This window comes from Eretmochelys imbricata, chromosome 7, assembly GCF_965152235.1.
Source record: "Eretmochelys imbricata isolate rEreImb1 chromosome 7, rEreImb1.hap1, whole genome shotgun sequence".
Taxonomy (NCBI): Eukaryota; Metazoa; Chordata; order Testudines; family Cheloniidae; genus Eretmochelys; species Eretmochelys imbricata.
The window spans coordinates 59,044,388-59,069,697 of record NC_135578.1 but is presented as its reverse complement, the minus strand read 5'-3'; the positions used below and the strand labels follow the sequence as shown (position 1 = coordinate 59,069,697).

General features: G+C 44.6%; 1 protein-coding gene across 1 annotated transcript in view; it reads left to right on the top strand.

Moving 5' to 3' along the window:
• Positions 1-22,307, top strand: part of VSTM4 (V-set and transmembrane domain containing 4) — a 53,760-nt gene extending 31,453 nt beyond the window's left edge. The window contains exons 6-8 of the mRNA XM_077823060.1: positions 3,784-3,890; positions 4,854-4,915; positions 22,182-22,307. Coding sequence (XP_077679186.1) covers positions 3,784-3,890; positions 4,854-4,915; positions 22,182-22,307 — 295 coding nt within the window. The remainder of the gene's footprint in view (positions 1-3,783; positions 3,891-4,853; positions 4,916-22,181) is intronic.
• Positions 22,308-25,310: the final 3,003 nt, after the last annotated feature.

The following is a 25,310-nucleotide window of genomic DNA, read 5'->3' as shown; positions in this document are numbered from 1 at the left end:
CCAATTGCACAGATAGGGCTAGCAAAGGGACTTGTATGGCCCTGATTATTGTCATATCTGAGCACCTGACCTCACAGTCTTTAATGTGTGTATCTGCACAACACCCCCGTAGGGTAGGACAGTGCTATTAGCCCTATTGTATAGATGGGGAAGTGTGGCACAAACTGATTAAGGCCCAGACCCTCAGAAAAGGTATTTAGGATCCCAATTTCCATTCCAATCAGTGGAATGTAGGATCTGGAATATCTTTGAGGATCTGAACTCAAACTTGCCCAAGGTCACTCAAGGAGTCTGTGACAGGGTGGGGAATTGAACTTAGGTTTTCTGAGTCCCACAGTAGCACCCTGAACTCTAAGCCAGCCTTCTTTTCTGAGCCAATACCAAACAGCCAGTCTTCCCCTTGGAAACCGTTCTATCTCACCGCCATTGGGAAAGTGTAGATTCTTCTTCAAATCCACGTGCAAATTTCATGGCTTGGTCCAATCTCTTGTTATCCTGCAGCAGTCTGGAGGAGGGAGAGTACTTGATCAAAGCAAACACAGGAGAAGTGGTGCTTTCTTGACATTAATGTGGATAGTAAAACCCTAAAACTCAGCATGTTGCCAGCTCTCGCAAGAGTCTGAAATTCAGAAACACAGTGCATTGATGCTCTAGGCACCAGCAAAGCAAGCACATGCTTGGAGTGGCACATTTCCAGGGGATTCCTGCCACCTTTTTTTTTTTTTTTTTCCGGAAAAATCCACCAATGTACGGAAAAAAAAAATACATGAAGATCAAAAAAATCTCCAGTAGTGCGATAGGAGCGTGACGTGAAAACTATCATGTCACGTCGTGACATGGTCACTCATAGTGTGAACGTGCGTAAATGTGTAAATGTTAACGGTTATTGATTAATTAAATCAGGAATCACGATTACTTGTGTGTACTGTGCCACCCTATCGGCGCCATTCGCACCAATTTCCGTGTCGCGTCGGTGCCAATGGTTATAGGGCTAAAATTAATTTCAGTTGAAAGTACCATTGCAAAAAAATTTAGATTTCGCTGAATTATTAAAAGACCACGCAAGTATAAAAACCAGAAAAATTCAGTTCATGTCAATTCTTTTAATTTATGAGAAACTGGGCACATCCGAAGACACTAACGTTTTTCAGGACAGTGTATAGTTGAACCCAAATTGTTTGTAATTGTGATTTTGTTAAAATTAAATGAGTACACTACTAGGAAATTGTTTTATTTCACTAACTACAAATTCTTTGTTTTCATTTTTTTTAAATTTTAAACAGCCAAAAAACAAAACAAAACAAAAGCATTGCAAAGTGCAAACATGTGTAAAAGCCAAAAAAGGGGGGCGGCCAAAATTTTTTTTGCTTGGGGCGGCAAAAAACCTAGAGCTGGCCCTGTTGATGCTCAACATCAATAACAGACCCGCAAATCACTCTCTCTCCCGGTGCTCTAATCTTAAGACAACTTGCATGCCTATTTTTTCCAAATTCCTTGCTGTTCTTTGCTCTCTAAAAGCCCACTAGATCCTATGAGGAAAGCATAATGTGACCTGAAGTACAAACCAGGAGGTGGGGGGTAGCCATTGGGGGAATCCCAAGATTAAAAAAGAATCTTTCCTTTCAACTCTGGACAAGAGAAGCAAGACAAAGACACAGTGTTTCTGAGCCAAGGAGTCTTTATGAATCTCCTTGTTTAGTTTGAGGACCTAGCTTCTAAGATTGCAAGTGCAATTATTGTATCTTCTGGTGCTAGTTAACCCTGCAGAATCCCTGCATTTATAATTAAAAGGGCAAGCCACAAATAAGTTTCTCAGTGGTTTCTCTTTAAAGTGGCCAAGCAGGAATAATAATGAATGAACTGAATTGACGTTAAGCCCTTTCCGATTGCTGCCCTTACTGGCCAACATCAGGATAATCATATGTTTAAACCGTATTTATGCTCTAACAACGCTTTCAATGCAGAAGAATTTTAAAACAATCAAATTTCCTTTTCATTATGGTTTGAGCTTTCCTTTTTGGCATTGTGCTCAATTAGTCAAAAAAGGCTGTTCAGTTGCGTTGCCTGTTGTTGGGGGTTTTTAGGTCAGTTTCCCTTTGTGGTTTTCATGCAGTAACAATTTGCTGGTGGTGTTCAGATTCACAATAGTGCAGGGGAACTTTAAAATTGCCCTCAAACTTAGTTTGCATAGCTGAAATTAATTTTCAAAATCACAAAAAAAAAAACTGAACATGCACTTTTACAAAAGCGCTTTTTAACATAAACCTACACTTCGGGCTAAATATTCCAACCATGGTGTCCATCAAAAACAGTGAACCAGATTCTGTTCTGAGGGATGCATGTGTAAATCCAAAGTACTTCCGCTGATGGCAATGGCATTACCCCAGCTTTACAGCTGTTTAAAATGAGAATGTGGCCTGATTTCTGTTACTCTTGAGTGGACAATGTGACTGCCTCTTCATGAAGCTTAGTTGGAAAAGCATTAGGATGAATAGATTGTAGTGTTGTTATTAATTATTATTGTGGTGGCTATGAGCTCCAGTTATGGACCATGACCCCATTGTGCTAGGTGCTGTACAAACAGAACAGACAGACAGTCCCTGACCCAATCAGCTTACATGCCTGAATACTTTCATACATACTCAAACCAGGAAGGACTGCTTTAATCCTGGCCTTCAGAACTGATAATCACGCTGGCAAAGCTAAGAGAACTCTGTGGGACTTATAGGCTGCTGAACCGTAGTGGCCCAACGGCAGAGGTCCTCTTTCTACAGGTGTGTTTACGACATGCCATAGCTATCATAATCCCCCAAACCAACTAGTGCTCAGGAGCACAGACATCCTACAGAACTCTAGGTGCTTCCGTTACAGACTAGGGTCCGATGTTAAGCATGTTTGCTCTTTTTTAAGGCACTTTTTGATCCACTGAAAACTGGGGCCTGCTCATGAGTCACGCTGAGCATCCACAAGTCCTGTTGAAGAAGAGACATTGGGAGGCTCTCAGCCCCATGCTAGGCCCATAATGACGCTAGTTAATGGCTTAAGAGTAAGCACAGAAATTCTTGATCTTACCTGTAGGGGCTGCAGTCATTCTGACACCTTCTGTGACTGCAGGCTCATGTCCCTCCAGATACTGAACCAAATTCTTCTCTCAGTTCCAAAAATTCACAGGGTAGATGGTCCACCGGTTAGAGTGTTAATCAGAGACCTGATGTCAAGACCTCATGTTGCCACAAACTTTCTATCTGGCTCGGGCAAGTCACATCGGCCCAGATCCTTCAATTCCCAGATCTTCCAACTGCCTAACTCTCATTTAAATCACTGGGCCTTAGTCTCTGTGTGCCTGTGGTCCCCATGAGAAAAACAGCACTTTCCTACCTCCAAGGGGTGGGAGTTTACAAATTGTAACATGTGCAGATACTGTAGTTCTTGGGTCACGTAAGTATCATAGCGAAAGGTACAATTGCCACTGAAATGAACCTGTGTCGAAATCTGGCCATGTGGACACCGTGCACTTCCTGTGGTAGCCAGAGCAGATGAAGCTACAAGTCTATCAACCGTATAGCCTGTGTACTAGACAAGGAGTGGGGCCTGGTGGAGTGGGACAGAAGTTACAAAGCATTATTAGAGATTTTCAAAATGTTTTGAAGTCAGAATCCAAGTCATTTGCCACGGACCATGAAAACATTTTTTGTTTGTGTGAAAACAATTGGTTGGAACACGTCAGTGCACAGATTTCATTCTTGCCATAACCATCCCCTTTCCCTTCTCTTTGCTTTCCAGCTCAGGGGAGACGGTCACCAGTGTGACAAGTCTGTCCCCGCTACAGCCCAAAAAAGTAAAGAAAAAGAAAGAGAAGGCTGAGCAGCCCCCAGCTATCCCAGCGAAAGGTATGAGGCAACTAACGCAGCCCACAGAACTGTATTTCTGCCAAGGGGTGTGATTGAGCAGGGAGAGCAAGGTGTTGGGAGCCAGGACTCCTGGGTTCTATCTTGGACTCTACCACTCACTGCATGAGCTAGGCCAAATTCATTCATGTCTCCATGCCTGTGATCTCCCACATGACAAATGGGGGCCCTACATACCTAGAGTGTTTCCCACGAGTGCTATGATGTGTAACCAATGTTTGTGAAAGGCTTTGGGCCCACATCCTGAAATGTATTTAGATGCCTAACTTCCATTGATAGGCGCTTAAATGCCTTAGAGACTCTGGGCCTTGTAATCCTCACTGGCAAGGCAGTGGAGAGAGGGGTTTTGTTACCTGAGATCTGCTAGGGCATGTCATGCTGTTTAGACCTGTTTATACATCTAGGGCCAGACTGTCAAGTGCTCAGCACCCCGGCAGGGGGCAGGTTTTCAAATGGGCCCAGCTCCCCTCAGCTCCCATTCATTTTCAAAAGAAAATGCACCCAGCATGCTGAACTCCTGCGAAAATCCTGCCTGGGTTGTAGAGACTGAGTGTTTGAAAGTCCAGTCCTCAGGGTCTAATTTTCAAAGTGAGTTTCCAACTCCATACACGCAGGCCACTGCATGTGACTTTCTGAGCACCATTGCCCGTGTCATGCAAGGGGTGCAGTGTGCCTGGGTCTCATGAGTGCGTGAGAGTCATAGCACTCAGAGACGCACAGGCACGTCTCTCTACACACAAACGAGGACCATGCTTTGAAAATTGTGCTCTTTCCATGTTACAGATTTTAATAACAAATGTGCTTCACACTTCAAGACTTGCATGTAGGTTTTTTGCTGCTGTTGCTAACCTGCTATTAATCCAGGTGTATAACTGCTGATGCACATGCTAAAAGTAATCCCAAATTGCATTATGTGAAGTAATCTCTTGATATTTATTTTTATAGCTCCAATAGCCAATACTTTTCAGAAACCTAAGCTGTTGAAACCTCAAAGAAAAATTATCCTGGTGAGTAGTTATTTTATATAACTTTATTTTCCCCTGTATTTGTTTCTCTCAATATAATTTTGGCAGTATTGCTAACACCCAGTGTTCAGAAAGTTGTGAGATTGGATCAAGAGATCATTTTAACGTCATACACTTCGGATATTTCACCTTTGTCTTCTGGTGCCTGAGCCTTTAGCTTAAACTTGGGTCTTGTCAAGCTTTTCTCTGCAATCATAAGGGCTAGAAATGTAATTTTTTTTAAATGAAAGCTGAGATTGACAGGTTTCAGAGTAGCAGCCGTGTTAGTCTGTATTCGCAAAAAGAAAAGGAGTACTTGTGGCACCTTAAAGACTAACCAATTTATTTGAGCATAAGCTTTCGTGAGCTGCTCACTTCATCAGAGTGAGCTGCAGCTCACGAAAGCTTATGCTCAAATAAATTGGTTAGTCTCTAAGGTGCCACAAGTACTCCTTTTCTTTTAGCTGAGTTTGAGTCTCACATGCCTCCAAGAGTTGGAGCTTTGAGAAAAATACCAGATAACACAAAACTTGATAGATGGCAACGTTGGTTTGAGTGTTTTCCAATACAAAATATAGGGCCTGATTCTGCTCCAAACTGGGGAAATCAGGAGTAACAAAGGTAAGTGAACTTACCCATCTGTAAAGCTTAAGAGAAAAGAAAACTTCCAAGACAGTTGGTGAATGGGTCTTTAAAACAAACTAACCTCCAGATACTGCTGCACTGATGCCACTGTCTGGCATCCTGACTAATGTTGTCTCATTGTTTCCATGTACTCCTGTCAGTCTGTCTGTAGCCATCAGTTGTCTCTTGTCCTATACTTGGATTGTCAGCTCTTGGGGGCAGAGACTGTCTTTGTCCCGTGTTTCTACAGCGCCTAGCACAATGTGGTCCTGGTCTCAGGGTTAGTCTGCAGGCTCAAATGATCAAGAACATAAGAACAGCCAGTGGTCCATCTAGCCTAGGATCCTGTCTTCTGACAGTGGCCAGTGCCAGATGCTTCAGAGGGAGTGAACAGAACAGGTAATCGTCAAGTGATCCATCCCCTGTTGTCCACTCCCAGCTTCTGGCAAACAGAGGCTTAGGGACACCCAGAGCATGGGGGTTGCATCCCTCACCATCTTGGCTAATAGCCATTGATGGACTGAACCTCCAGCAAGCCAAGCAGACTCTGACATTTTTCACTGTTGCTAATGAATCAATACCCCAGCAGGGCATTGGGGCACTGTGTCCCCAAAGCTTCTGTTTAATGGCTTTGCTTTCAGATGAGAGAAAAAATGGGTACCTGGTTGTCAGTGGTCGTTCAGTGTTCCATGCCCCTTCATGCATGAATGGGTGCTAACTGTGGAGTCCTGGCCTAATTCCAATTGGGTTCATTAACATCCTGCCAGGCGAGAGTTCCTGGAAAGGCTGTTGCATTCCTCCCCAGAGTAGGCAGGTTTCACTAGTGCAGGGTGTGAAGTTTGCAAAGTGCATGAAAGGAATTACATAAATGGAGGTTATTATATGATCCAAACGCTTTGTGCAAAGAACATTGAGGTCACAGAGTAAAACACTCAAAATCATGAGACTGCTGCCACCCTATAGACTATGCGATATAAATACACAAATGTTAATTACTATTATTCTTATTTATTGTGCCTGAGGGCCGCTGCTGTAGCTAAGATGTTTCCTTCTTCAGACCTCCTATTTAAAGATGACATGAGCAGCCAGACTTAGCCCTCCGTTCAGCACTGTACTTAAGCACATGCTGAACTTTAAGCACATTTGATTCCAGTTGCTTTCGTCTCTCTGGAATCCTGCTGGTGAATCTGGCCCCAAATATTTTTTCACTCTCCAGCCGGCTACATCACATATGGCCCCTGCTGAGGCTCAGTCTCTCTGTCTGTTTTGAAGATGGACAGGAAAAAAAGGCTTTTCAAAGAAAGTGATCTGCTTCATTTTTCCAAAGTGAGTGAAGACTCCCATTCCGTGCAGTCAGCAGACTCTGGGTTAGTGCCTTGCTGTCAGGCTTTAATCTGGAAGCTGTCTCCCTCCCTGGCTGTCTTTTCTTTCACATCAGATTACACCTGGGGACCCACTGGAGCATGAGGAGTACAGTTCATCTGCTGATCCAGGCTTGTTTTTAAAGAACAGAATTCACCCAACAAAAACAATGTGAAAGTATAGGCATACTAGAACTACTGCAGTGTTAGCAACAGTGGGAAATTTCCCAGACAGGTATTTGCAAGGTGCCATTAGCCTTCGTATATAAGTTCCCGGGCAAAGTTTGAACCCAAGGCCTGCAGTAAAGGTGTGTGACCACATCCTGGATGGCATAAATTGGCATCATTTTGTGGATTTCAGTGTAGCAACCCAATCTGTACCAGATGAAGGTCTGGCCTAATATCCCAGCAGAGTCAAAACCTGCACAAAATGGATTATACTTGTCACAGCCTCTATATAGACACACTCTAATAGCCATTCCTGGGTATAGTAACCCTCCTCATACAGCAAAGCTGATTGGTGAAACAATCTGACTTAATATGCCATATAGGCACCAACTCTGTGGGTGCTCTGGGGCTGGAGCACCCACAGGAAAAAAATAGTGAGTGCTCAGCACCCACCAATCAGCTCCTTTCCTCCCTCAGCACCTCCCGCCTGCCAGTGATCAGCTGTTCAGCGGTGTGCAGGAGGCATGGGGCGGGAGGGGGAGGAACAGGGGCAGCAAGAGGCAAAGCGAGGGTGGGGTGCGCTCGGGGGAGGGGGTGGAATGGGAAGGGAAGAGGCGGGGTGGGTTTGGAGGGGCGGAACCCTGGGGAAAGGGGTGGAGTGGGGGAGGGGCCTGGGGTGGAGCGGGAGTCAAGCACCCCTGGGGAAACCACGAAGTTCACGCCTCTGATAAGCCATGTCTCTTATCAATGAGAAAATGTTGTCCCTTTCATGATGTGGAGTGTAAAAAGAAGACATTACAGACCCGCTGGGGGTAACAGTACATCGGGTCGGAACTGGTTGGACAAAATTTTTTAGTTGGAGGAAAGAATTTCCTGTTTTTCCTGATCCGTAGTGTTCTGGGATGAAAAACTCAGCTGGGAATCAGGCGGTGCAGGGACTTGAACTGGGTCTTCCACATACACGGGCCTTCCAGACCTGCAAAGCTCCAGTTATGATCCAAAAATAGACATTTTGATGCAAGTTTGTTTTCGCAAAAACATTCTGGTTTCATACCAGTGCAGAACCAAACCAAATTTAAAAGCAAGTGTTGCTGTCACAAGAAATTGTCATCCTCTGGTTGTCTCTAGTTAAAGCTATAAACAGCATGGGAATGAAAGCCTAGGTCCCATAATCAATAACAGTTATTACATCTCTCCATAATCAGATTAATAATGCAGCCTAAATGAATTAACAGACATGAATGTGCAAGGAATTTGTTACACTTTTGTAGCAATTTCCTTATGCCAGTTCATAAAAATTACCAAGAAATTTGTAGCCGTTATGTTCAGATTTCCATCAAAACATTTAAGATGCAAATTTTCAAAAGTGCCTGAAATTTCAGGTGCCCCAGCTGAGTTACTGAAGGTGCGTGCTCAAAAATTAAGATTCCAAATTAGTGAACAGCGCTAAGTAGGCCATAGCAATTTGATCTGGGCTGTTAAAAATGGAATAAAACATATGCCCAAGAAAAGCCCACCACAAGGATTTTGGTTAAAAAAAAATCACTCAAAGAGGTCTGAATGTTAAGGATCAAATTCTACTTTTGATTAATCTGGTGTGAATCAGTGTAGTTATTGCTATGAGGGAAAGTGAGAGGAAAATTCGGGTCTAATTCTGAGCTCAGTTACAGCAGTGGAAATCAAGAGTGACTCCCCTGAAATCAGTGGAGTTACATAGGCACAGGGGAAAGTGAGAAGGGAAATATTCATTTTTCTCCTTTCAGAGTTTAATGAAACTCAGCACTATCCTAATGCTCCCTGTGGGAATCACCCCCCCCCCACACACACACACACACACGCACTCCTCTCCCCTTCCACGCAACAGGGCATAATGTGGCATGTTCCATCATTAAAGTGCTCTAGACATGTGACCACTCATGGCACCTCGGGGAGATGGTCCTTATGATCCCTGATGGATAAGCTGGACCACAGAAATCTTAACTGACTTGCCAGAGGTCCCATAGGCAGTTTTCCATCTGAGCTGGAAGTAAGTCCCAGAGGTCCTGACGCCTGTTTTCTCACTGACCATCAGAGCAGGCTGTCTCCCCCAAGGGATTTGGACAGGAGAACTTCTCAAGAAGCCCAGCACTGTGTGACCCTCAATCACGCATCAGTTCACTCTTTATCTGAGGGCACACCTGAGGAGGAGGTGTGCCATGGATGGAGGGCTGTTTGCACCACTTACTGCATATTTCCTATTGGCATTCTCCCAAGGGCACAGCTACCTATGCTAGGCTAAAGGACATCATAGTAATGCCTTCTGCACTAGATCTGCGTTCACAGGTGCTGTGTGGTCACTTGATGATAGTGGAAAGATAGACTTGCTTAGACAGAGCTGTTGCGTTGTGAGCTTCTCTTGCAGCCTCTCCCCATCCCCCAACCTGAGATAAGGTACCACAACTATGATGGAAACAGAGTGCTCGGGAAATCCTAAGCCATCAAGGTAGGCCTCAGAGCCACATTACCAAATAATTCCAGTGTTGTGGGAGAAGTTTTATAATAACCTAAATACCAGCAAAATTGTTTCCAGAGGACATGTGCTTTAGGTTTCTGGAAGGATGTTTATAATAAGCTAGAGAATTTCTTTTGTTGTTAATATGCTAGAATTGGTTGCAGTTGAATTTTACAAAAGAATTAAAGAAACGAATATGGTAACCTGCGTAAAATATGGACATAATCTCAATTGAAAATTAAAAAACCCCAAAAACATAATAATGCATTCAAATCCACAGCCCTGCAAAAAGCCTTTTAAAAAACTTTTCTCAAGTCATATTGCTCTTCTTTTATCTGGAATAAAAACTATATGGTCCCCTTGATGCTTATGCCTTCCCCTTGCGGTCCTTTCCCTTTAGTGACAGCAGGAGATGTGCGCAGATCAAAGGAAGCAGAGATGCTGAAATGCAAGGAGGGATGTATATTTATGGGATGCTAGAAGCTCAGAGTAAGAAAGACCGAAAGCCATGGGCCAAATTCTGCCCTCCATGCCCCTGGGGATCTTCTGTTGTAGCCAGTGGGAGTCCTGTCTGCACGTATCCAGAAGTGTTTGGTCTTATGGTTTTACGCTTCCTCATCTGTGTTGTTTTGCCTGGCCTTCGGCTGTCACGCAGAGATTGGCTTTGGTTGCCCAAGCCCTCGGAGGAGCACAGAGTTCCAGCTTCAGAACAGAGTCTCAATAAAACATCTTTGATATCTGTCACATTGCTGAGCTTTAGCAAATTTAGGGCCTGAGCCATGAAAGTCAAAGACTCCCCATGGGCTTAATGGACTTTGGATCAGACCCATAGCCTGCAATCCTTAATCAAGCACTGACATGAACACCTAGATATAGGTTTTTAAAGAGAGGAATGTTTGGGGGTTAAAACACAGGATTGGGAATATTCCTTGCTCAGCCACTGACTTGTGTGGCCGTGGCCCAATTACGTAACTTCTCCATGCCTCCAAATTGGTCAGATAAATTATTTCTTACAAATGACTCCCTCAGCTACAGTAGTCGAGTGCTTTGGAAAGGTAAAGCACACTAGCCGTTTCATTATTAAGGGTCTTACTTCTTCAGGATTTGGTTTCCATACCTTTTCCTGGACTTTTCTGATGATGTCACAGCCATCTGAGAGAGGGGAGAGGTCCAGGGCTATAGAAGACTGAGACAGGGCTAAATAAGTCACTTTGGCTATAGGTAAGCAAGGGCAGAACACTTCCAAAAGCTGATGCAGGCTCCCTTTTCTGATATATGCTTATAAAGCTCCTACTTTTAAACTGGATTTTTTTCAGAGCCATCGGGGAGTTTTGGATTCCCAATTCCTATTAATTTTAACTGGGTGCCCAAATTTTGTTGCAGCTTTGAAAAGCTCAGCCTTAATTATTATTCTGTGCTAAGCGCTGACAACACTCAGTAGCTGTACAGTACACAGCACTAAGGACAGGCCCTGCCCTGAAGAAATTAGAGTCAAATGCTTAATTCATCAACATGACTAGCCCCTGCAAACATTTCTTCCAAAAGGACAACTCCAAAACCTCAGAGGTGTTTTTTTAAGTCTAGGAGGACAGGAAACCAGTGAAGATGTCCAAGGAAGATATGATTTGGTCATATTTCTTAGTGCATATATTTCCCTATAAATCAAACTTTTCCTTCAGTGTGGCTCCCCATAATAAGCATTTACTTTTAAGTATAGTGAATGTAGTTAAATATTTCACATCACTGTCATCTTCTTAAGAAGACACTGAGAGCGCATGCCTACACAGAGCAGGTTAAAAGCATTACAGCTTATGTTTTCCTAAACAAACATCCCTTTGACGGTTAGCTTCCAGGAAAATGTTCCTGGCACTACAGTCAACCATAGTAACTCCACACTCACTGCAGGGAGAACATGAATAGTATGTCCTAGGAGCTAGCACCATAGCATAATTAAGGGGTTTAAGTATCCGTGAATTAGAAACAATCCAATTACTGTCTCAGAAATATAAGCTTGTGAAATACAAAGACATGATTTTAGCTGCTTTACAAACCCTTGCTTGGTGAAACACTTTCCAATATCTGATTGTGACTTTGGGGTGACATTTTTAAACTAGTCATTTTCTAGCTGTAGCCTCTTGCAGGCATGGGAACAAATTCATCCTTTACCTACAACATTGTACTCATCTATGTGCCTTGGGTGAGTGATTTTTTTAATGATTGAATAAAATGCCATTCAGGTTGTTTTCCCCATTACAATTATTAACCTGGTAACGGTGAGGCAGTCAATTATATGCCTAAACTGGTACGTTTGCATGATTATTTTTCCAGTTGGGGTTATACCAGGGATGAGTTTGGTTCATTCCCTGAGTGAGAAGTATGTTGTACATTATATATATATAGACATAGTGATCTGGTGAGTCTGACCACATGAATGATCAGACATGCGCTCCCCCTTGTTGAGTAGGAGTCAAACACTGTGCCATGTGTTTTTGGAAAGGTTATTTTTCCCAGGATGTGTCAGACTCAGCTGTGAACTCTCAAGATATTAATGATCTCTGTAGGAGTGATATGAAATTGAGCAAATATACATAGAAAAATGGACTGATCCATTTTCACAGTCCCTCTGTCATCTTGAAGCCTTTCATCCAGTCCCATTACTCATCTCCTTTCCACACTAGATAAATCTTGTTTTTGCAATCTCTTCTCAGAAACACGTTGTAGGAGTTGTGGTGAAATTAGCAGTTGGGAATTTGAGGGGTTCATGAGGACATTTCTTTTGCACTCCCTGAAGTTTGCATTCACATTCAGGTTCAAATTCAAAGCAGAATGCATTCAAACCTGTTGAGTCACAGCGGCTTTCACGCCAAGACCAAAAATCCTCCTAGCTTCACATATGAACAGAAACAGTTTGTGAAACCTTGTCAGACCTTTGGATGGAACTGGGCTAAGCACTGAAAATATACAAAACCCCTTAGCAGATGAGTTTGTGTAATGACATTTTTGATGTCTCTCTCTCTAATGAAAGTCTCAGGAGAACTCTAACCATTTTTATTCCCCTTCTTGGGATCTTTTTAATCCCCATGATATCTTCTTAAGAGGAGGTGATCAAAATGGGACTCAGTGGACCAAATCCATCCCTAGTGTAACTTTGATGACTTTGGTAGCATTATACTAGGGATGAGCTATTACACTGAGAGGGGCTAAAACCTGTTTGAACTAAGGATGGACGAGCCTCCTGCTTAGTGCCAAAGTCCATCTGTGCAATGACAGTGTAGGATTTTCCTCTAGCAGTTACTTTCCTGGTGAATAAAGAATGGGCACATACATTATCTTGGAGAGGGGGAACGCTATGTGAGAGAAACGACCCTTCTGTCCTGGGCAAGCAGACGTCCCCACCGTGGAAAGCTCGATTCATATTTCTAACTCTAAGGACAGCATCTGACATTCCAATGTCATATTTATTGATCCCTTCATGTGGAAACTCAATTGAACCCTTGACATTTCAGAGCTCACATTGGCCAGCAATTGCATTTTGCTTTCATTTCCAAGGACTAATTCAACTTGCAGATCCAGCTGCATCTTTGCAGAAGCGCTAACTTGTCACAAGTGTCTGCATAAGCGATTTTTAAAACTCCTCTCTTCCAAGGGAAAATCTGACTTTCTGGCTGGATTTTCCGCTGGGTATAAAGTGTGGGATTGTCAAAAGCACCTTGGGTTGGCCAAACTCTGCTCTTATTGAAGCCAACAGGAGTTTTGCCAGTTAAACCAGCACCAAGCAGTTTGGAAAATTTCAATGAAAGTGAAGTGTTCTTGTAGGCCACTTGCTCTCAGTGTTGCACACTGACCCCCTTCAGTGGTTGGATCACAGATAGTTGTTGATGAGACTGCTAAAGCCTTGGTTAACAAAATGGGATCTTTTAGCTCAGGCTTTTCAATCCAAGGCTGTAGCATTATCTCTGCTTCTGAATTGTAAACTGTTTCATTGCTCAAATGCTGTTGAGGGTGAAAGGGTCCATCCTCCCTAGCTCTTGGGATCTCTGGAAGGACAGGACTGCAGGAGTCTCGGAAACCTTCTGCACCTGCCCATGCTCCTTTGTGTGGAACATACAAAATGGGGAGGGAGGTCACTCTGCCTCACTACAGGCAGACTGCAAGTCACAGTTTGTAGGAGAAACTCCGGGCCCGTAGTGGGGCAGAGCACAGTCTATAGCCCGGCACCTTCTGGCTGGGGCCAACAGTAATTAACAGTCTATAAGGGAGTACTGTCTCCCTGGGCAGGGCGGAACACAGTCTGTGAGCTCCAGGCCCTTAGGCAGGGGCAGACCAGACACAGCAGACAAAGCAGTCTGGGATCTGGCGTCCTGGCTCGGGTGCACGGCAGACAAACGCAGGCCTCTTGGGCCTCAGGTGGGGAGGCTGTCACTCCAGAGGTGAAATGGCAGGGAATAGGGGGATGCGGGCCCACCCAACTCCACCGCGTCTCAGCCCAGGGCCCTAACTGTGGCAGAGTGTTCCGCCACTGGGTCAGCAGGGAATCCCACTGCAACACGCTGACTCACACTCCGGAAGCAGAACTGGACCAGAGTCTGGTTCCCCTGGGCTACTTCCTTCCGCAATCTGAGCGTAGGGCTCTGCAGTCCAAAGGTCCTCTGTCTCCTCGGGGTACTCAGCTGCCGGCAGTCCCCACAGCTCTTCAGGGCATTCGTCTGATGGTGGTCCTGGCAGCTCCTCGGGGCATTTATTTGTCTCCTCTGGCTGCAGGACGCAGCTCCACTCAAAGCCTCTTTTGAGATCCTGTTGAGAGCCCAGCTCCCTGGAAGAGCCCTCTGCTCCCTCCGGTGCTCCAGCCCCAGATGAGCTCCGGGCAGTCCTTTTATACTTCCTGTCCAGACTCAGGACTTCCAGTGGGGTGGGGGGAGGGGGCGCAGCGGATGTAGCTCCACCCACCATGGGGAGTGTAGTAGTCCCTCACTTTCCTACTCGGAGGGAGGCCACTCTGTCTCACTACAGTGCCCAAATATGGATTTCAGCACCTCGCTTTAGTCACTCAGGTTTGAATATTGAGCCCAAGTCCCTGTGTGCCACCTGGGTAGCAAGAATCCCCTGGGGCTTCTCACAGTCAATGGGATTTGCACTAGCATTCACAAAAAACAAAAGATTTGGGGGTCATGGTGGATAATCAGCTGAACATGTGCTCCCTGTGTGATGCTGTGGCCAAAAGGGCTAATGTGATCCTGGGATGCATAAACAGGGGAATCTCGAGTCAGAGTAAAGAGGTTATTTTACCTCTGTATTTGTCACTAGTGTGACCACTGCTGGGATCCTGTGTCCAGTTCTGATGCCCCCAATCCAAGAATGATGTTGATAAATCAGAGAGGGTTCAGAGAAGAGCCACAAGAATGACGAAAGGATTAGAATACCTGCCTTATAGTGATAGATTGAGCTCCTTGAGTCTATTTAGCTTAACAAAGAGAAGGTTGAGAGGTGACTTGATCACAGTCTATAAGTCCCTTCATGGGGAACAAATATTTAATAATGGGCTCTTCTATCTAGCAGAGAAAGTTCTAACACGATCCAATGGCTGGAAGTTGAAGCTAGACAAATTCTGACTGGAAATAAGGCGTACGTTTTTGACAGTGAGGATAATTAAGCATGGGCACAACTTACCAAGAGTTGTGGTGGATTCTCCATCACTGGCAATTTTAAAATCAAGACTGGATGTGTTTCTAAAAGCTCCGGTCTAGGAATTATTTTGTAGTTCTATGGCCTGAGCTATACACGAGGTCAGAGTAGATGATCACAATGGTCCCTTCAGCCCTTGGGATCTATGAATAAAACCTCCTCTGCCCCCCGTGTGCTCACCCCATCTGCTAAACAAGGGGAAATCCCCAGAAAGAGCTCCACCGTCCCAGGGCCTGCAGAGGCTCAGGAGATCAGGAGATTGGAGCAGCCAGGAAGATTCCTTCCTGCAAAGTCCCATGTGGCTCATGGCTGCTGAAGGCCTGAGGACTCATAAGAATGCAGTGAGCTGAATCCGCCACCCCCTCCCTCCAACCAGGGAAAAAAGGTGCAGCTGGAGAAAAGGAGGCTTTAAAGCAGCCTCTTCAGGGGTGGGGCACGTGGTCCGTCAGCCCCACCATCCTAAGGATCTGTAGAGAATCCCGAGGAAAGCTTGTGGCTCCCAAGAGCTCATTCCCTGTAGCAGAACAGCCACACGGAGTATCATGATGCCAATGGCTCTGCCCCAAAGAGCTGTGTGCTGCTCCCTTCAATCCCCCTGTGCCCCATAGGAGGAGGCAGAAGCTACTGAGCAGGAGTTCATGCTGCATCTGGCAACATTAACCATGGGAATTCCTACAGGGCATTCTGTAGGGCATATGTATAAGCCACTGGCCAGTGGATGCTACACGTCCTCCCACCGCACCCTCCTGAGAGAAGATGAGAGTCTGTTACAGCCCCCCACTACACATACTAGCTCTTTAGCGCAAGCTATAGAGACTCATGTTTTTCCCTTTGGAGGTCCCCAGTTCAATTCCCAGGGCTGGCCCACATGGCAGCTGTCCCACATAGTCCTGGCTCCAACAGCCTGGGGTTTGCACAAAAGACTATCTGGACTGAGGGTGTCTCTTCAGTTTCATTCCCTTGCACTCTGTGATTTATGCTGCCTTTCTGCAGAGAGGACCAATGATCTGTCCTTGGGCTGGGACAGTTTCATCTGGCCTGGAGAGGCCTGTCAATGCTTTTTGCTGCTGTAAATATTTGGATGTGACACTGTATATTTATGTGTCTGAGCTGCACCATCTGGATAACATCAGCCCTCTTCATGTGGAGCGGTCACAGAGCAGGAGTGCAAAACAGGATGTTACTCAAATATCAAGTGGAAAGGACCCAAGCTTTGTGTCTGGCATGTGCAAAAGAAAATGAGTGAAAGAGTGTCCATTTGGGAAAATACCAAGGAAAAAGTAATTTATAGCATCTGGGCATGGTTGAAAAACTCAACTCTTGAGAGACCAGATTGGATTCGGGCTGGGGGGAGACTTGGAAAGGTTCATGTCAGAGAGCATTTGGATCAAAGAAGCAATGTCACAACTCATGTCTACATGTGGCATTTTTAAGCTAATCGTCTTTTCTCTGAAGTAGCAATCGACACCTGACAGCACAGTGCAGTCACCCACCCTGAGCTACCGAGTCAGCTGTTGGCAAGACAGCTTTGGGAGTTAATGTACAACTGGTACTGCTTCATTCCCGCTCTCCTAGTCTGTACACACCCCCAGTTCAGTGCAGCCAGGCAGAGGAGGGTTTCACTCTGAAGGGTTTCTGTAGTACACAAGAGCTAGTATAAATTTTATATTTACGCAGCTCTCTGAGGTACCTGTTTGGGACTCATGTATTTGTGCAGGCCAGAAAATAAACAGGTGGTAATTCACCGGGGAAGTAAATATAACACTTTCTCTCCATCTCGCCCTTGTTAGAGTCATTCACCATGGCAGTCTGATAGTGGTGCAAGAATGTGGAGACACTGAACTTCATTGCTAACATCTGAAGCTGATGCAGTAGTTGCCGAAGTTTTTCTGTCCATTGAGATTTAAAAATGACCCCCAAGTGGAATCGATCAGGTTTGGGCCTCTTTTGCCTCTTTACGATGGATAGAGGAAGCCCAAATGGCTGGTTTAAAAAAAATCTGCTTGTTTTTTAAATTAGAAATTCACATTCAGCAGGGGTTGGAAGCAGAGAGCTAGCAAAATGGTGAGATCACAAGAGCCGAGAGAGTGAAAGTTCAGCTATTAAGAAGGGGGGGAACATGGGCTATTTTGTCAGACTGCTCAAAATTACCACTTTGGATAAAGATATCCTTGCTTAAAGGTTCTAAACCCTTCACTCCTTCAGCTAGAGCTCACAATCAACATCCCTGAGACCTCCCAGAAGTTCTCTAGCTAAGCCAGACTTGACATTCCTGATAATTCTAAGGTCAAAATTAAACAATAATTATTTTTTTAAACCTCACATCTTTCAGGCCTTTTTTGTAAGCCATAAAAAAGCGATAAATGGTACAAACCCACTTTAAAAAAAGTCTTTTCCAGCTCAACTCTAACATCTCAGAGAGTGAGTTATGCAGGCTGACTATCAGGAAAGATATAGCTAGCGGTGAGCTCTATGGAATAGTCTCCCTGGAGAAGCCTCATTACTGGAGTAACTTAAAAACTAACCTGAAGAAGACTTGGAAGGAGAATCATGATGGTTCTTCTTAGTTTTATGATTCTGTGATGTATGTTACACTGTATTGATCACGAAGCCTGAAAAAATGATATTTACCAAGATGAAGGCTCTGAATCTAGAAACCTTGCTTTGGAAGTGATTTAGATTCCGAAGAATTCATTTTTGACACCATTTTAGACCAACCGTCTAATTTTCCAAAGTGCGTAGCAATGTGGTCAGTCATAGTTGTGGTTGCATTGCTAACTAACCCACACACTTCTTTGAAACATAGAGGGTGAATGGCCAGTCGTTCATTTCTCTCATCTTCCAGCCCTGCTGGTGAGTTTTTTTGTTATTAAGGGAGTGGTACCGTTCCGGTAACAGAGGGGTGGCATTTTCCCAGCTCTTACCTTGCCAAAATGCTATCAAACGTAAACGAGAGGAGGAGTTGCAGAATTCGTTTTCTTTGCCTGCCTGTCTGAAAATGTATTTTCAGATAAGCAAATCAGCAAAATAGTATTAAACACATGGCCAATGAGTGAAATACAGAAAAGTGGCTGGAACCCCACAACACACATACACACACACAAAACCCTAGATATTATAGGACCTTTAAAATAGTGTTGGCTCCCATGTACTGTTATTACACATCCTTTGCTGAAAGCTGTACACACTTCTCAATTTTGAACCTCCTGTGTGTTTCCTCATATTTTCAATCAAATTATTACATACTAGAAATATGCATATGGGAAATTATTCTACACATTTTATGGTGTGCTGTTGCTTGTAGCAGTAATTGCAGTACCTTTTCCACTTATGAAAGTACTAATTTTATTTGGTTTTATTGCTTTTCTAGATGCAATTATTTATTTAGTATGTTTTGGCTTTATTAAATTATGTTTACTATAGGAACATCATAAAAATGTATGAAAGCAACACATCAGCCAACGTTGCCCGATGACCTGTTTTGGGGAATCTAGTGTTATTTTTCATATCCAAACATAATAGAATAAAGTAGGAATAAAGAGATAATCTACACTAAAAAACAATGCAATTTTGAGATAATATAATAAAACACCTGGACAATATGATTTCATGAATCTTAGTTCTAAAATTTACATGAGCTGGGCGTCGGGTGGCTATTTTAGGACACACGGCATTTTCTAAATGGAAACAAACATGAAATGTAATTAAACAGCAGAGGGGAAGGCAAACATGGGTTGAGTTTGCCCCTAGCTATTGATTTCTACAAAGCTATGTAAACATTTTCATTGCAAAGGATGAACTGGCACAGTCTTGAGCAATGCAGAGCTTTAAACTGGCAATGACCAGTTTGCCAAAGCTCACCAGATTCAGTCTTGGAAGAGTCTCCACCTGCATCATGCAATTTTACATTTAGGGCCCACTCCAGTTCTCATTGAAGGCAATGGCAAAACTCCCAGTCACTTCAGGCTTTTAGGGTGGATCTCGTGCTGTATGTTTTACATTGTAGCCTAAATGCTTTGCGTATTCTTACTGTTCTGATTAATGGGACATTAAATTAGCAGAGCTCCCTATTTTAGGTTTTGTATTAAATAAAAGCCAGCTGGGGGGGGGCGTGAGGGGCACAGACGATTATGAAACCTCCAAAGGGCACTTCAGTCTAGCAGAGAAAGGCAAAACAAGATCCAATGGCTGGAAGTTGAAGCTAGACAGATTCAGGCTAGAAATAAGGAGTACCTTTTTAAGAGTTAGGGTAACTAACTGTTGGATCCATCAAGGGATGTGATGGATTCTCCAACATTGGAGTCTTCAAATCAAGATGGGATGCACGTTTTGTAAAAATGATGTTCTAGCTCAGTCACGAGGTCCGAACTTGACACAAGAATCACTGGGTGATCATGCAGGAGGCCAGACTAGATGATCACAATAGGCCCTCCTGGCCTTAAACATCTATGATCTATGAAAATGAACAGATATTTGATACCCCAGTTTTGCAGCATTGTGCCACGCAGAAATTGAGGTTGAATGGGATTTACTCATGTACTCGAAGATAAACACATGAGTGTTTGCAGGAGTGAGGCCATTGGTCCTAATCCTGCAAACCACCCTTACGCACCCACCTAGCCCCTCTTCCTGTGAGTTGACTTCAACGAGATACCACTTCCTCAGCAGACTCAACCCGAGGACAGGGGTGCAGGAACAGACCTATGGAGAGGATATAATGAAATGAGATTTGTGCTGGAAAAACGCAAGCAAGTATATCTGAAAATAAACACAGATACTGAGTGATATTCAAGGCAAAAATGAAGAGAGTCCAGATAATAGCAACAGAAGAGGATTAAGGGACTGACTCAGAGGGAATAGTCACAGAGTCTGAAAAAGAGCTCTGTGTAAGCGCAAAAGCTTGTCTCTCACACCAACAGAAGCTGGTCCAAAAAAGGTATCACCTCACCCACCTTGTCCCGCTAATATCCTGGGACCGACACGGCTACAACACTGCATATATCAACACTAGTCACTTCAGAGTGTGAGAGACTGGAAGACCCAGGATATAGGTCCCATGTCCTGAAACCAGTCTGAATCCAGATGAATTGAACAGTGATATATCACCTGATGGCTGTTCTGTGGCATATTTATAATTAGTTAAATAAAACGACACATGTTAACTCAGTTGTCTGTATCTTGTTTTGGGTCAAACATTCACCAATTTTAACAATGCTTTAGCCTCTTTGGGGCAGGGACCTTGGCCTAAGTCTGACCTCATCTAAAACAGGAGAGACCCCATTGAAGTCAAGCACCACAGTGGTGTACAGTCAGGGTAAGAGGAGAAACTGGCCTTTGGCTTACTCTGTAAGGCACTGAGGAGAGTTTTAGGTAATGTAAAAACACGACATACCAATAACAGCGAGTAAAAGTGGCTGCCTCTGAGTCTGATTGTTGTGTGATGGACACTGGTGCATGTGAGGAGCACAGCTGGTAGAAATTTCTAATACTTCGAAATTTGAAAATAAAGGGGGAAATGGAACATTTTTCTGACCAACCACACGGCTGGTGGCCACTTTTCAAATACTGAACTTTTGAATTGAGAAATACAAAAACAAAAATTCAAATTGCAAAATTTTGGAAAAAAAAAATAGGTACAAATTCCCCACAAAAATATTGTCATAAATATAAAGGGAAGGGTAAACCCCTTTAAAATCCCTCCTGGCCAGAGGAAAAATCCTCTCACCTGTAAAGGGTTAAGAAGCTAAAGGTAACCTCGCTGGCACCTGACCAAAATGACCAATGAGGAGACAAGATACTTTCAAAAGCTGGGAGGAGGGAGAGAAACAAAGGGTCTGTGTCTGTCGGTATGCTGCTTTTGCCGGGGATAGAACAGGAATGGAGTCTTAGAACTTTAGTAAGTAATCTAGCTAGGTATGTGTTAGATTATGATTTCTTTAAATGGCTGAGAAAAGAACTGTGCTGAATAGAATGACTATTCCTGTCTGTATGTCTTTTTTGTAACTTAAGGTTTTGCCTGGAGGGATTCTCTATGTTTTGAATCTAATTACCCTGTAGGGTATCTACCATCCTGATTTTACAGAGGTGATTCCTTTACTTCTATTAAAAGTCTTCTTGTAAGAAAACTGAATGTTTTTTCATTGTTCTAAGATCCAAGGGTTTGGGTCTGTGGTCACCTATGCAAATTGGTGAGGATTTTTACCAAACCTTCCCCAGGAAGTGGGGTGCAAGGGTTGGGAGGATTTTGGGGGAAAGACGTGTCCAAACTACGTTTCCCAGTAAACCCAGTTAAAGTTTGGTGGTGGCAGTGGATCCAAGGGCAAAGGATAAAATTAATTTGTACCTTGGGGAAGTTTTAACCTAAGCTGGTGAAAGTAAGCTTAGGAGGTTTTCATGCAGGTCCCCACATCTGTACCCTAGAGTTCAGAGTGGGGAAGGAACCTTGACAGATGTTCATGATTTTTTTCTCTCTTCCTTCCCGCCAACCCCAAGCAAGTTCTAGTGAGGAGTAAACTGGTTTGCTGCAGCGTAGAGCTGAGAGGAAAAGAAGGCCTATTGAACCAGATTTTTTTAAAGTATTTACCCATCTAGTTCCCAGTGAAATTCATAGGAGGTAGGCAGCTGAACACCTTTAAAATCTGGCTCATTGGGTAAGACACTACAGCAGTCCTTCGTACTCAGCCGTCCCACTGGGAGGGCCATAAGAACCTTGTAACTATTTATTTTAAATTTAGATTAAATCTCAGGCAAAACGTCCTAACCGTAAGGCCAGTAGGACAGTGGAACAGATGCCTAGGACGGTTGTGTCAAAAGGAGGCTGGATAACCGTCGGTCTTGGATGGTTTAGACACAACAAATCCTGCATCTTGGCAGGGGGTTAGATATGATGATCCTTGCAATCCTTTCTAACCCTATGGTTCTATTTTGTGGTTCTGTTTTGTAGCCTAAAATTGCAGAGGAGAACTTAACGTACGCCGAACTTGAGCTGATCAAGCCCCATCAGGCAGCCAAAGGTGTGCCCACCACGACGGTCTACGCCCAGATCCTGTTTGAGGAGAACAAGCTGTAAAAGCCGGTGTCTGGCTAAATGTTCTTTGGCCGCGTTGTATTTAATTCTTGCTGTGCTGTTTATTTATAAAAAATCATACAAATGTTCTTATTTTTTTACTTCCATTCATGCACTTCGATTTTTTATGAAAGTTTTTAAAAAACTGTAGTTGAAAGGAAATGTAGCAAGTGTAAAATGACAAACCATTGCCACAGAACCCCTTTCTGTAGCACTCAGCAGCACCCTGGGTCATTTGCAATGTTATTTCCACTTCCATGCAAATCTGAGATCTGAACACAAAAGAGACCAGTTGAGATAGAGATGTCCATAGCCAAGCAAGCCCAGAAGCTCCGGTGATTGGATCTACCACGGTAAGCCTGACGCCCAGGGCAAGAGTCAAGCTGGTGAGGAATTTTTCGGTGAAAAATCAGAAAATGCCAATTTATCAAAACCAGAACTTTGCCCAGGAAAGAGTTGGTTTTAATGAATTTTTCAACTAAAAAAAAAATTTCTTTTCAAGTTTTGAAATTGTCAAAACTTTTCATTTTGATATTTTCTAACTAAAGAATTCTGGTTTAAAACTACTCTTTGTTTTTAAATCGAAGCTAATGATAGTTAAAAAAAAAGAATTAAAAATGGTCAGCATTGAAACAAAAGGTTTTGAGATTACTGAAACAAACCATTTCAATTGACCCGAACCAATTTCCGGCCACCTGCCCTCCACATGCCCAATTTGTGAAGATTTTGACTTATCCAGATTTTGGATGGGATTTTTGGGGCGGGGGGATATCTTGAAAAGCATAGGGAAAGGAAAGCTGTTTCCCATCCAGGTCTAGGCAAACTCATCCACCCGCTTCACCCTCTACAAATCTGCCCAGACCAGGGCGGGTAGAGAGTTGAGCCTAGAGCCGCCTAATGTGTTGTGAGTTGGGCCCAGGATGTTAAGACATCTCACTTCTTTCTGTTCTCTGAATTGATGAGCATGGATCCCCTTTCTCCTTTAGTTTAAAAGAAGGTGGGTGCTGAGCCCCAGGGCCTCTCTTTCTCTGATCTCTGGCAAACGCACTGCAGAGCGCTCCACCAGGGAGGAGACATGGGCTGGGATTTTCAAAAGAACATGTGAGTGTTAAGGCACAACACCCATTGCAGGTCAGTGGGAGTTGGGCTCCCTTCTGCCTCTCCAGGTCATGGCCCATGTGTAATTCGTCTCTGGGTGGGGACACCAAAGCCAAGATTTTCAATGTTAGGCTCCTACATCCCCTTTAGGCTCCCGAGACCCTTGTTTTGAGTGTGCAGAGCCCTCAGCAGTTCTCTCTGACGTCAGCGGGAGCTGCTGGGGGCTCAGCACTTTTGAAAATCAGGCCACTTATTGAAGCTCCTACATATGGACTTTGGAGCCGCACTTTTGGGCCCTTATTTTTTGAAAATCTTGACCAGATTGGCAAAAGCTGCATCCTCACGGGCTGGCTGGGCCTTTTTTGATGATGTCACAGCCAGGTAACAGTGCCCAACAGTGCGCAGCTGGGACCCCACTTCTGAAATGGTCAGACGCTACCCTGCAGCCAGTGTGCCAAGTGCAGGGGAAGAGAGGAGAGATGTTGATGAGGGGAGGACACAGAAAACCAGGTCAGAGGTATCTGCAGGGATGGGAGGAGTGGGGAAGAAGGGTGACAACGTAAAGGAGAAGCTCCCCTTTAGCTCAAAAACTACCCCCTCCAAAGTGCAGCACTCCTCACCCCCCTTTCCTTCCCAACCCAACCCAGTCGTGAAACCTCTCTCAGGTCCCATCCCCCCAGATTCCTAACCTCTGGCCCAGGCTCTGAAACCCAATCCACACGCAGGGAGCCTTTCCTGCTTGGCTACCCCCCCTTCAGCGTCCCCTGACCCACACTCACACACATAAACAGGCAAAGGTCAGCCCCTCCCACACAGCACACGCACCTGTTGCTGCATCTGCAGGAACTTTGGAGAGGGTTTGCGGCTACAGGCAGCAGGGGGCTCCACACACTGCATGGGGGGACTCTAACCTGCCCTTTGGGCTCTGCTTACTGCCTGGAGCCCACCTGCTGCAGGGAGAGGGTTGCCTGATGGCGCTGGAGCACAACCAGGAGTCTCCCAGTGGTAGCAGGGGCTAGTGCACTGAGCAGAACACCAGCCCTCTCCCTCTGCAGCCTTGAGGGCCACGGGCAGAGTGTGACCTGAGTGAAGTCACAGCCTTCTGCCCTTCCCAAGGGGAGAGGCTTGTAGCAGCAGAGCCAAGGAAGCCACACAGAATTATAGACCAGCAGTAGCAGATGTCCCCGCTGGATTGGAGCCTTGTAGATCCTCATTTGCAGCCTATGGGAAGTATTTTCCACTCCTCCTGCACTGGGGATGCCCCCCAACTATAGCACTTAGCTAGAGTCACCCAAGGCAGCATGAGATGCAGAGTGTGGGTTGGGTTCTATCCCTGTCCGATCCAGATCGGTTCCAACCGGTTAACACATACATTGTAGCTGCTGAAATCCAGCGACAGGCCCAAGTGCAAGGACTGGGAATGGGCACTAGCCATTTTAGAATGACAGTTTCACATCGATGTAGCATGCGGTAGTTAATGCTTCAATTCTGGTATTGCCTGGGGATTTGAACAGTCCTTGCCATTCTGATGAACCCCCCCCCCATCCCCTCGCAGTGCGGCTTTAGAAAGGCACCTAAGAGCCCAAAGGGCAGGTTTGAGTCCCCCATGCAGTGTGTGGCGCCCCCTGCTGCCTGTAGCTGCAAACCCTCCCCAAAGTTCTTGCAGATGCAGCAACAGGTGCGTGTGCTGTGTGGGAGGGGCTGACCTTTGCCTGTTTAGGATCACAAGTCCCACTGAAAGAAGAAGGTATTTGCACTCCAAAATCCCCTAGTGCTTTTGAAGATCTCTCCCTTGTATTCTAAAATCACGTTCCCCACTCGTTCATTTTTGCCTAAGATTGTGAGTTGATATTTTGTCTGTGGTGGATTTGGGCAAAATTGTGCTCTCAGGTGCACACAGACAGATCA